The 12929-nt window shown below is 35.8% G+C and overlaps 1 protein-coding gene across 3 annotated transcripts in view; it reads left to right on the top strand.

Moving 5' to 3' along the window:
- Positions 1-12929, top strand: part of CBLB (Cbl proto-oncogene B) — a 214549-nt gene that overhangs the window by 185651 nt on the left and 15969 nt on the right. For all 3 annotated transcript variants that reach the window (XM_040484406.1, XM_040484407.1, XM_040484405.1), the window contains 2 exons: positions 870-1010; positions 8882-9001. In XM_040484406.1, coding sequence (XP_040340340.1) covers positions 870-1010; positions 8882-9001 — 261 coding nt within the window. The remainder of the gene's footprint in view (positions 1-869; positions 1011-8881; positions 9002-12929) is intronic.

Genomic DNA, 12929 nt, shown 5'->3' with positions numbered 1-12929 from the left:
GAAATATGCAGATATAAGTAGTTTGGGGACCACAGAACATAGTTCTATATTTAGCTGTTCCTTTTTAGAAATATCTGATAAGTAGACAAATATATTCCTGTACTGTATGTTCATTTTCTATATTTTAACAATGAAATATGTGGAACATTAGTTTAAATGAATTAAAATTCAGAACAAACTTTAAAAGATTATTCTGGGGGCGCCTGGGTGGCTCAGTCGGTTAAGCGTCCGACTTCAGCTCAGGTCACGATCTCACGGTCCGTGAGTTCGAGCCCCGCGTCGGGCTCTGGGCTGATTATGGCCCAGAGCCTGGAGCCTGCTTCCGATTCTGTGTCTCCCTCTCTCTCTGACCCTCCCCCGTTCATGCTTTGTCTCTGTCTCAAAAATAAATAAACGTTAAAAAAAATTTTTTTAAAAAAAGATTATTCTGTTCTGTAACATTAAAATTTTTGTGCATAGTGTGATTTTCTAATAAGAGGCTGTGAACTCTTATTGTTACATTAAAAATTCTGGTTTTGATGGTATGACCTATAATAATTTTTAGTTCTAACTTCCCGTGTTTTACTATTATAAAGGTTATAAGTAGATAATCAGCTTTTTCATAACCCGCAGTACTGCTTTTTTAACAGAAAGGCCTGGGTGATAGGAAAAGTTTACACCTGTACATGTGTGTTTGTGTGCCTGTGTTTCTCTCCAAACACTCCCAGAAAATAATTAGCTTTCGTTATCAAAGTTGGTAAACTGCTAGATAAACCCTGCCGGTGAAGTTCTTTAGGAGCAGCAAGAGAAAATCAATCATTGCTTTGGCCTGATGCTGTGTTTTCATTAATGAGGTTTTGCTGTTGATATTCACCTTTCTTTAAATGCAGGTGAAGATGCTTTTGATGCCCTCCCCCCATCCCTGCCACCTCCCCCACCGCCTGCAAGGCACAGCCTCATCGAACACTCAAAACCTCCTGGCTCCAATAGCCGACCATCCTCAGGACAGGACCTTTTCCTTCTTCCTTCAGGTGAGAGGAAAAAGCCAAAGAAAACTTTTCACTTAAAACAAGAATATTTCTAAGATCATACCGTCAAATAAGCATCAGTAATTTATTGGTTTCTAGCTCCCTAGCAGAAAATGAGAAATTGCGTAGGTTTCCTTGTCAGTTGGTTGATTTTAATGCAAAGGATTCCACAAATGACAAAAGTGATAAGAATCATAGATTCTATGGAGCTCCTCCAATCCACATAACACCCTAATGTCACACAAGGCTTTCCTGAGAACCAAAAGGGCTCCGTGATTAACCTATTAGTGATGACGACAGAATTTAGACTGTCCCGATTCTGTGTACCGTATGTTTTTCTAATAAGTTTTAATTTTACTAGCTATGGCTATAATTTTATTCAAAAAGATAATATTTTGGTAAATTGCATTATTACAGCATTCATAGAGAAGTTTTTCTGAAATATCTACATTTTATTGTTACCATCGTTATTTTTAATGTCTCAATGTATCTACTTAAATTATTGTTTTTCCAGGAAAAGTTAATACACAGATTTTTTTTAAACCTTTCAAATGAGGAGTAAAAATAAAAATAAGGAGACTTAATAAGCCATCTGCTCCATTAGCCAGAACTGTCAGGAAAAAATAATCAGTTACAGTGAATCTGCTGATATTAACTGTTCCAGTCAGTCATATTGGTGAGATTGATCTGTGTTCGGAAACATTTATCTCAATTTACTTTGGATACATTTGTATATTAGATAAATCATTAAAAGATTTTAATAAGCAGAGCGCCTGGGAGACTTAGCTGGTTAACTGTCCGACTTTTGATTTTGGCTCAGGTCATGATCTCACAGTTTGTGAGCTTGAGCCCAGTGTCAGGCTCTGTGCTGACAGCACTGAGCCTGCTTGAGATTCTCTCTCTCTCTCTCTCTCTCTCTCTCTCTCTCTCTCTCTCTCCCTCTCTCTCTCCCTCTCTCTCTTCCTCTCTGTTTCTCTCTCAAAATAAATAAGCAAACTTTAAAATCACTTTTTAATAAGTGCTCAATTTGTGCTTTGGCCTCCTCTGTGCCTCAGTGAAAACTTGTGAATCTTAACTATTATCATTCACTTTCAGCACTCATGTTTCTTCTAGGGTTTTCTTTTCCACTTAATTTGATAACCTAGAAAGTTTGAGGTCATTTATGGATAAGACCTACAAATTACACACCTGTAACTTAGAATAGGTAGCTTCAGCTCCTAAAAGTAGTTTAAGAAATAATTTTGAGTTCACTTTTTCATCAGTAAATACTGATTGAATTGTCTTCTGTGTCACCCGCTGTGTTGGATGCCTCCCTGATCTCCTGGAGTGAATTCACTGGGTTCTGCTAATCAGAGGGTGAAAACTCATATGCCTTCGAATCAAAGCAGAAAGCATAGATAACTATGAGACTCCTGTTCATTCTTATAAACACTGATAACATTTGCTATCTTTTTCTCTCCTTCAAATCTTTGTTTTACACGTGGACTCGAACATTAAAAAAAAAAATTACTCTAAATCTTAACCTTTCCCAAGGCTAATTTCTGGATAGTCTCTGGTCAGATTCCTGCAGTGTATCTATTACCTTTTATATATGTGATTTAGGCCCCATTAAGTAAAAACCAATGTAGTGCCTTCTTTTAAAATTAAGTCAAGCCTTCCAGGAGTTGGAAGAGAACATTTTACACAAATACAGACGTCTACCTGTTTTTAATCAAAAGAGTTAGTTGTAAAATGTTTGAGTTCTTTATCATAATTTAATTTTTCATGGTGCTTCATATAAAAAACTTCACAAAAATGCTCTCATTATTAAAAAATTACAGAATGAAAGTGCCCCTTTTATTCAGTAAAACAAAACTTACGTAAACGGTTTTATTTCCTATAGAGTTTTGCTTGTTTTTGATTTTGCTTGGCTGCCAGGCATCTTGGCAGTAGTCAGCCTTAACCTGTGGTGTGAGGTTAGCATGGGGCCAGGGCAGTGTTGTTGGAACCTGGGACTGTCATTCTTGACCTTCTTTTATACATGGAGGTATTCTAATTCCACTCTCAATAATGTTGGCATCCCTTGATCATAAATACTTCCAAGAAAAAAACTTTTTTTTCCCTCTTCTAGCCTTTCATATCATTCACATGACAAATTTCTAGTCTGTTGCCAAATACTTTCTGAGATCCATTGAGACAATTGTTTTTATTCAATTTTATTTATTTTTCATCAAAGCATAATTAACATACAATGTCATATTAGTTTCAGGTGTACAACATATCAATTCAGTGATTCTATGCACTAGTCAGTACTTCCCACAATAAGTGTAGTCACCTTCTGTCACCTCTAGTGTAATATCAGTATTATTGACTACATTCCCTATGCTGTACTTTTAATTTCTATGATTTTATAACTGGAAGTTTGTACCCTCTTAAGCCACATGTGTTAGCTCTCCTCTTTTTCAAAAGAAATACTGTAATTTTTCTTACATAACAATAGAACATGTAGGTTTCTTTTCACTCATAAATAAGTATTTGAGTATCATTTTACAAATTATTTAACACACTGTATATCTAAAGTATAAGACTTTTGACCTTTCTTCACTCTTCTTTCATTGAATTTCGTGAAATACTCTGTAAATGATAAATGAAAGTTTGACTCAATAATTCTAGAACCATAAAAGGTAAACAGAGGTGATTGTTACATTAAACAGACTGTATGAGCATTGCACTGCCATTGTTTTCATATTGTTCAGTCTTTACAATTTTAGTCCAGTGTAACCTTTACTGGCATGATTGAGATTTGGTTTCCTTGATGAAATCATTATCCCTAATTAAAGACAAAGGATAGATGTCTTAAAAAAAAAAAAGATTGGATTTCCTCATGATGTTGTATTAAATACCTAATCAAACCTCCGTCTCTGTTCCCAGTATTCAGTGCCCTGCACACCAGAGTCAGGTTCACCTTTCCAGCCTTATAACAGCAGTTTTCAAACTGCAAGGTCCTGCATTTCTGCAAAGGAGCCTCAGGATTCCTGCAGGAGCTGGAGGGGAAGCAAAGCAGGGCACAGCTCTGATGCTTCTTTTATCTGTTTTCTGTCTTCAGCCTTCATGCAAGATTTCTTTTGGCAAATAGTAATGGCCACTGCTGTGCATGAGCATCCATTCTGGACGGGCTATAGTCCTATCTTCACAAAACCTCAAGAATCCTCAAAAAAAGCCTTACACTTTGTTAGCATATATGTGCTTTTGTTCCATTCACAGAGGCACTTCTTTTGTGCTGGTGCCTTGAAAGAGGCACCCGTCCTTCCACTTTGTGCCAGGGCCGGTGCTCCTGGAACAAAGCCCAGGCTGTCTTGAACTCTGCTCATTCCCATAACTGCATGTCTTTGTTCAGTGCACAAAATACACAACACATCTGGCAGCCCTTATTGAACCTTCCTTTCACTATTTTTCTAACCTGGATCTCTTTTGAAGTCCTTCTCTAATCTTAAAGTCACAATTCAACTCTAAAAGCCAGCAAATTTGACTTTATTACAATCAAATGAAAGTTTTCCATTTGGATCCAGAAATGCAATTTCACAAGTAAAATAGAATATTTGGATTGTTAGCAAGAGTTATTGAAGGGAATTTAGGCAGTTTTGTTAACTATGACCTTTATGAAACACTATCATGATGTGGCTACCAAGGGAGCTCGTGACATTTGAGGGTTTCACTCACAGAGATCAGATCGGAGGGGTGAGGTGAGGTCCTCCCCAGTGCTCGGCTGGCATGGGACCACTGTGGTGACATGTTGAAGGGCTGATGGGCTAGAGCAGTGGTTGGTTCTCAAATTATAGTCTTCAGACTGGCACCATCAGTGTCACCAGGGGAATTGTTTAAACCAATTTTTTTTTAAGTTTGTTTATTATTGAGAGAGAGACAGCACGAGTGGGGGTTGGGGAGGGCAGAAAGAGAAGGAGACACAGAATCCAAAGCAGACTCCAGGCTCTGAACTGTCAACACAGCTGACTAACTGAACTCATGAACCAGGAGATCTTGACCTGAGCTGAAGTCAAGCTTAACCCACTGAGCCACTGAGCCAGGTCCCCTGCCAGAGGGACTTGTTTAAAAATTAAAATTCTTGGGCTCCACAGAAGACTTACTAAATCAGAAACTCTGGGGTAGAAACTCTGCACCCAGCAATCTGTGTTTCCATAAGCCTTCTAGGGGACTATGAGGCATGTTCAATTTTGAAAAATACTGAGCTGGGGTATTCCTGGGGGAAGAGAGCCAGGATGCTGAAGGGAATTTACACCTGATTGCAAAAAACTATAGCAGATTAAAAGAACTGCAACATTTAATGAGAGAGACAACCTTGGAGATATATATAGATAGATATATAGATATACATATATATAAATATATATATATGTATATCTATATATCTATCTATATCTATATCTATATCTATATCTAATCTATATCTATATCTATGTCTATATATAAAGAGTTGTATCTAGTTACAATATTTGGGAAAGAAGGGTTAGATAGCCTCAGTGTCTCCTTCCAAGGCAGACCAGAGAAGAATAATTAAGAATGAAATTTCATCGTAATTTCCTAAATTCTTAAGGAATTCTTAAAAAAATTTTAAAGAATTATTGTATCTCAGAGGGGTAGTGAGTTCTCTAATACTGGAGGATTTAATCACAGTGTGGATTTTGTAAATGTGAGTTAAAGAGTGAGGGCCACAGAGAGAGAGGAATTTTATTTCACCTACATAGCTCTTCAAACCCTTCTAGCTATTAGATCCTGCATTGATGTTCTTTTAAAATTTGGGGGATAACTGGTAAATACTGCAGATGGTCCTTGGACAGCCCCAGAGGAAATATGCCACTGTTTTAACTGTCCAGTTTTATTTGCCTCTTTTTCTACACTTGAGTAAAAATTTGGAAGTATTTCAGATAACAAAAACAAGAATTAAGAAAAACATTCCATGACGCCTCTTCCTTGAGATAACCATTCGATAGGTTTCCTTCTTACACAGCATAATTTTGGTCGATGCAAATTTTCCCACTTCTTTTACAGTGAGCAAACCTTTCCTCCCTGTCTTTCCTTAGATTTTTATAATCTTTAAATGAAGTATTAAATTTTCAATTTAGCATTACCATACTGTAAATCACAGGCAATAGCACTTTGCTTTTTAGAATAGATTAATCCCATCATGTTTATTCACTCATTTCTCAAACTTTTATTACTATATAAATGGTACATCGGCTATTGTATTTTCAATTTGTACGTTTTAATTCTAAGTGTGGATACAAAATTTTACTTCAGTTAGTTTTTGAAGAATTTATTTTTGAAAACCTTATTGCTTTTCAAATTTTCTTTTTATCAGGAGACAGTTGATAATTATTATACTCTCCGTAGTAATTGTGTTGTCTATCTTTTCCCAATGAAGCATGAATACTTTCAACTTTACAAATTGCTATAGAAGCCCAGTGTGCCCTATACCTGCCCAGTAGCAAACTTAGCATGAAGGAAGACGTATGGTAGTGATTCAGAATTGAACTAAGTATTTTTGCTGTTTATGACCATATTTTTAGTGTACCTAGTGACTTTTTAAGTGAAATAGTTTCATGGAGCATTATCATACAGCTGTATATTTTAGTCTACTTATGACCTGTAGTATATCCAGAATCTAATGTTTAGTCTTAAATGCATGATTAGTAACAGCATATCTGACAAACCTATAAATTACCCTAAAGAAATTTTTAAAAAGTATGTGTATTGTAAAAGGCATTCTTTCCTCTGACCTAATGTTATATCAGTGATGTTTGAAATGCACAATAACTGAAAGTAAATTTTATGAATATTTAAATCTAAATCGTGAGGAAATTTCTAAACTTATGCAGAAATCACCATACTTGGTTCCATTGGTTACTCTTCCAAATCAAATGATTAACATTTGTTGCATGGAATTTGATTTATCTTCTCATTGCTTCCTAAAATATTTCAGCAAAGTTAATGAGGCTGAACCGTTGACTCTTCAAATACTGAAAGTGCTAAATCTAACACAAATTTTAATCTCGAATTTAATGAAAGCAAGTTTAGTAGCCTTACTTAGGTCAAAAAGCCTCCAGCAAAGCCAGGAATAATTACTGTACTCAAGAGAGGAAAATAATAATCAAAGACTTCAACTCTTGCCTTACATTATCTAGTCAAAAACTAGTATAAATATGTGTTCATTTTCTTCTTATAAATAATCCTTACATATTCTTTAAAATTTTTTTTTTCAACGTTTATTTATTTTTGGGACAGAGAGAGACAGAGCATGAACGGGGGAGGGGCAGAGAGAGAGGGAGACACAGAATCCGAAACAGGCTCCAGGCTCTGAGCCATCAGCCCAGAGCCTGACGCGGGGCTCGAACTCACGGACCGCGAGATCGTGACCTGGCTGAAGTCGGACACTTAACCGACTGCGCCACCCAGGCGCCCCAATATATTCTTAATGACAAACTTGAAGGGATGTTCAAACAATGAAATATAATCGGATCCTTAATATCTACAATTTTTACTTATGGTAGCATTTCAGATTTAACTGATTTTGAATTTGTGAAAAATATTAATCTATTTGGGTTTGTTTTTGGTAGTTAAAAGCAAATACTTTTGAAGTTTAGGCTATTTGCCAAGCAGCGTGCTTGGTACTGTGTGTTAGAGGACATAATTCAAACATGATGAGTAACGTAAGACCCCTGCCCTCAAAAGAACTTAGAGTACCTCTGGAGATACTGACAGACATAAAAGAAAGTAATAGGAGAGAAGAAAACAGAGGAACCAGAGATAGAAGTGGTATGGCTAAGTAAATTATCAGTGAATCGGAAATGGCAGAGGTAATGTGGACCTACTCAGAACTGAAACCAGTTCTATGGATTTAAATCCATAAACTACTAATTTTAAATCAGTTAGGTTTATGATCCTAACAATTTACCATAGTACCACTGACAAAATTTATTTTTCTGCCTTCAGTTCCAGTTAATAAACATCAGAAGTAGCAAAATAATTTTTTATTTGTGTACAATTCACAATTTGCACTGTTTCAGATACCCCCTCTCTGACTGCCAAGGTGGTTGAAAATGTCACTTTTTAGTGTATGTGCAAACCTTAATGTTAATAGCACAATTTTTGGTAATTGAATTTACTGTTTAGTGAGCCAGTTAAAAATGACTTTTAGGGGCACCTGGGCGGCTCACATGGTTAGGCTCAGGTCATGACCTCACAGTTGGTGAGTTCAAGCCCTGAAGTGTGCGGACAGCACAGAGCCTGCTTCAGATCCTCTGTCCCATCTCTCCCTGCCCCTCCCCCACCCTGTCTCTTTCTCTCTCTCTGTCTCAAAAATAAGACTTTTAGCATAGGATGCCCAATATAGTAGTATGTTAAAAGACACTTTATATGTACAAGAAATTTATGTACATGAGTTTATTTAATCCTCACAAATCCCAAATGTCAGGTCCATTTTAAAGATTAACTGATTTGATAATGACACTTATAGGCAAAAGTCAAAAAAAAAATTTTTACAACAGCTTCTGTTCATTGTGTAGGACAGAATGGGACAGAAAATAATAATTTGAAGCAGCTTTTATCACCAAGAATTTTATAATTAAGATCTGAAAATTTTAAATATAAAATTAGTATTTTGTATTATCTAGGAATAAATAGGAGGAGCATATTTGAGCAAGTGATGAATAAATTAGACATAGGCAAGTGGATTAGAAAATGGTTAATACCAGTCATGAAATTATTTTACTAATTTATTTCCAAAACCTTTGATCTTTATAGAGAATTTCTAGGATTTTTTCCTTCAGCCACTTGGTAGAGATAATCATTTTAATTTGAAAATTATCTTTACTTTTAAGATCCCTTTCTTGATCCAGCAAGTGGCCAAGTTCCTTTGCCTCCTGCTAGGAGATTACCAGGCGAAAATGTCAAAGCCAACAGAGCATCACAGGACTATGATCCGCTTCCTTCATCTTCAGGTGAGTTGGCGAACAATAGTAATAATGCTTCCTTGCATTTATACAGTGCTTGCTGGTTTTCAGAGCACTTTTTTATTCGTTACAGAATTTAATGAGCACTCCCAGCAAAGTATTTTTGTCACTTTACAGTGTGCTTATAAAACTTGTATCACAAGTGGAATCCCTACGAAACTGCCCCACAAATAAGAAAAAAAAAAAGAAAAAAAGAAGCAGCTTTCATATTAACCTTATCACTCAGTAAAGCACATATTCTGATTCAGAGTCTGTTCCTTCTCTAACCTTTGTTTTGCCATACCAGAGATGAGAAATGGGAAAAATCTCTTCGTGCATTAACGTGCTGCATTCTCTTATTTCTCTATTAAAGGGAGAATTCTCTTTAGAATTAATATTAGCACCAAACTATTAATTTTCCAAACTTACTTAAGGGTGATACTGCAGTGCTCCCCTGTCAGCTATTACGTAGAATGAGGGAAGAATGTGCCGTCTCAGTAAATACCAGTCATACTCCTAACCATTAATAATGAAATGCCGCTGCTTTGCTTCTTTGGGAGGCCTTCCTCCAATAGCATATCTAAAATGGTTCCCCATACCTTACGCAGTCCCTTTCTGCACTCTTCTTGTGCTTTATTTTTCTTCATAGCATCTGTCACCGCCTGAAATTCCATTCGTTTGCTTGAATTCTTATTTGTCCATCTTCTTTGCTAGAATATTAATGCTTTGAAGATAGGACTATGGTTTGCTTCACTGCTGTATCCGCATACGTTCACAAGAGTGCCTAGCACGTGGCTCTTGGATAGGTGGATGGCCGAGTAGAGGAGTGGCTGATGTATGGGTTATGCTGAACACACATTTTTCTTTATTGAAGGATGGTTGACACAATGTTACATTAGTTTCAGGTATGCAACATAGTGATCTGAAAAATCTATACCTTATGGTATGCTCACCACAAGTGTAGCTACCATCTCTCACCATTCAGTGCCATTACTATCTCATTGACTGTATTCCCTGTATCATACCTGTTATCCTCATGACTTATTCATTTAATAACTGGAAGCCTGTATCTCCAATTCACCTTTACTGATCTTGCCCATCCCCCCCATACTCCTCCCCTTTGGCAACCATCAGTTTGTTCTCTGTGGGTCTGTTTCTGCGCGCGCACACACACACACAATATTTATCCATTCATCTATCAGTAGACACTTAGGTTCCTTCCGTATCTGGGCTATCATAAATAATGCTGCTGCAAAAAACATAGGGGTACATGTATCTTTTCAAATTAGTGTTGTTGTTTTCTTTGGGCAAATACTAGTAGTCGAATTACTGGATCATATGGTATTTCCATTTTAATTCTTTGAGGAACTTCCAGGCTGTTGTCTGCACCAATTTACATTCCCCCCAACAGCGCTGGAGGGTTCCTTTTTTGGACACCTTCGCCAACACTTGTTATTTTTTCTCATTTTGATTCTAGCCATTCTGACTGGTGTGAGGTGATCTCATTGTGGTTTGATTTGCATTTCCCTGATAGTGATGTTCAACATTTTTTCATGTGTCTGTTGGCCATCTGTATGTATTCTTTGGAAAAATGTATTCAGGTCCTCTGCCCATTTTTTTATTATTTTGGGGGAGGAGTGTTGAGTTTGAGAAGTTCTTTATATAGTTGGAATGTTAACCCCTAATCAGATATATCATTTGCAAATATCTTCTCCCACTCAGTATGTTAGATGGTTTCCTTCATTGTGCAAAAACTTTTTATTTTGGTGTAGTCCCAATTGTTTATTTGAGAAGACCTATCTAGAAAAATGTTGCTAAGGCTGATGTCAAAGAAATTTCTGTCTGTGTTTTCTTCTAGGAGTTTTAAGGTTTCAAGACTCACTTTTAATCCATTTTGGTTTTGTGTATGGTGTAAGAAAGTGGTTCAGTTTCATTCTTTTGCATGTAGCTGTCCAGTTTTCCCAGTACCATTTGTTAAAGAGACAGTCTTTTTCTCATTGTTTATTCTTACCTTTGTTGTAGATTAATTGACCATATAATCATGGGCTTATTTCTGGGCTCTCAGTTCTGTTCCGCTGACCTATGTGTCTATTTTTGTGCCAGTACAATACTTTTTTGATTACTGCAGCTTTGTAGTATATCTTGAAATCTGGGATTAAGATACCTCCTGTTAGGTTTTTCTTTTTCAAGATTGCTTCGGCTATTTGGGGTCTTTTGTGGTTCCATACAAATTTTAGTACCATTTCTGTGAAAAGTTCTGTGAGTTGTGAAAAATGCTGTTGGTATTTTGATAGAGACTGCATTGAATCTGTAGATTGCTTTCAGTAGTATGACATTTTAATTCTACCAATCCATGAACATGAAATACTTTTCCATTTGCTTGTGTCATCTTCAGTTTCTTTCACCAATGTCTTAACAGTTTTCAAAGTACAGGTCTTTCACTTCCTTGGTTAAGTTTATTCCTAGGTATTGTGTTCTTTTTGGTGCAATTGTAAATGAGATTTTTTTTTCATTCGTATCTCTGCTACTTCATCATTAGTGTATAGAAATGTAACTGATTTCTGTGTATTAATTTTGTGTCCTGCAGTTTTACTGAATTCATTTATTCTAGCAGATTTTAGTGGCGTCTAGGGTTGTCTATAAATCGTATCATGTTGTCTGCAAATAGTGACAGCTTTACTTCTTCCTTACCAATTTGGATGCCTTTTCTTTTTTTTTCTCTGATTGCTGTGGCTAAGACTTCCAGTACTATGTTGAGTAAAAGTGGCAAGAGTGGACATCTTTGTCTTCCTGCTGATTTTAGAAGGAAAGTGCAGTTTTTCCCATTGAGTATGATGTTAGCTGTGTGTTTTTCATATATGGCTCTTATTATGTTGAGGTCTCTTTCCTCTAACCCCACTTAGTTGAGAGTTTTTATCATGAGCAGCCAGATGTTGAATCTTGTCCAATGCTTTTTCTGTATCTATTAAGATAAGATTTTTATCCTGTTTTGTTGATCTGGTATATTCATGTTGATTTACAAATATTGAAGCATCCCTGCATCCCTAGGATAAATTCCACTTGATCATGGTGAATGGTCCTTGTAATGTATTTTTAAATGTGGTTTAGTCATATTTTAAGGACTTTTGCATCTATGTTCATCAAGGATATTTGTGTGTGTGTGTGGTGTCCTTGTCTTGGTGGTTTTGCTATCAAGCTAATGCTGGCCTTTCAGAATATATTTGGAAGCTTCTATTTTTTTTTTTTTTAAATAGTTTGAGGAGAATAAGTATTAAATATTTGGTAGAATTCACCTATGAATCCTCACTTTTTAACTCATTTCTGGACTACTATTGTGAGTTTTTGGTTACCAATTCAATTTCATTACTAGTAATTGGTCTGTTTAGAGTTTCTATTTCATCCTGATTTAGTTTCAGAAGATTTGGTGTTTCTAGGAATTTATCCACTTCTACTTTGTTCATTTTGTTGGCATAGAATTTTTTATAGCAGTAATTTCTTATAATCCTTGGTATTACTGTGGTTTCAGTTGTTATTTCTATTTTGTTTCTAATTTTGTGTTTTTATTTTTGATGATCCAGCTAAAGGTTTATCAATTTTGTCTGTTTTTTTTTTTTTTTTTTTTTTAAATTAATTAATTTTTTTTTATTTTTTTTAATTTTTTTTTTTTTTTTTTTTTCATCAAAGAACCATCTCTTGGTTTCATTGATCTTTTGCAAATTTTTTTTCTTTTTTGTCTCTATTTCATTTGTTTCTGCTCTGGTGTTTATTATTTCTTCCCTCTACTGACCTTGGGTTCTGTTTGTTCTTCTTTTTCTAGTTCCTTTAAATGGAAGGCTAGATTGTTTATTTGAGACTTCTCTTGTTTCTCGAGGTAGATCTGGATCACTATAAATTTCCCTTTAGAACTGATTTCTCAGTATCTTAAAATTTTTTATAC

This window comes from Herpailurus yagouaroundi, unplaced genomic scaffold (assembly GCF_014898765.1).
Source record: "Herpailurus yagouaroundi ecotype Mexico unplaced genomic scaffold, PumYag 162, whole genome shotgun sequence".
In the NCBI taxonomy this organism is placed as follows: Eukaryota; Metazoa; Chordata; class Mammalia; order Carnivora; family Felidae; genus Herpailurus; species Herpailurus yagouaroundi.
The sequence above is the reverse complement of the archived record's forward strand: the minus strand, read 5'-3'. Positions and strand labels throughout refer to the sequence as shown.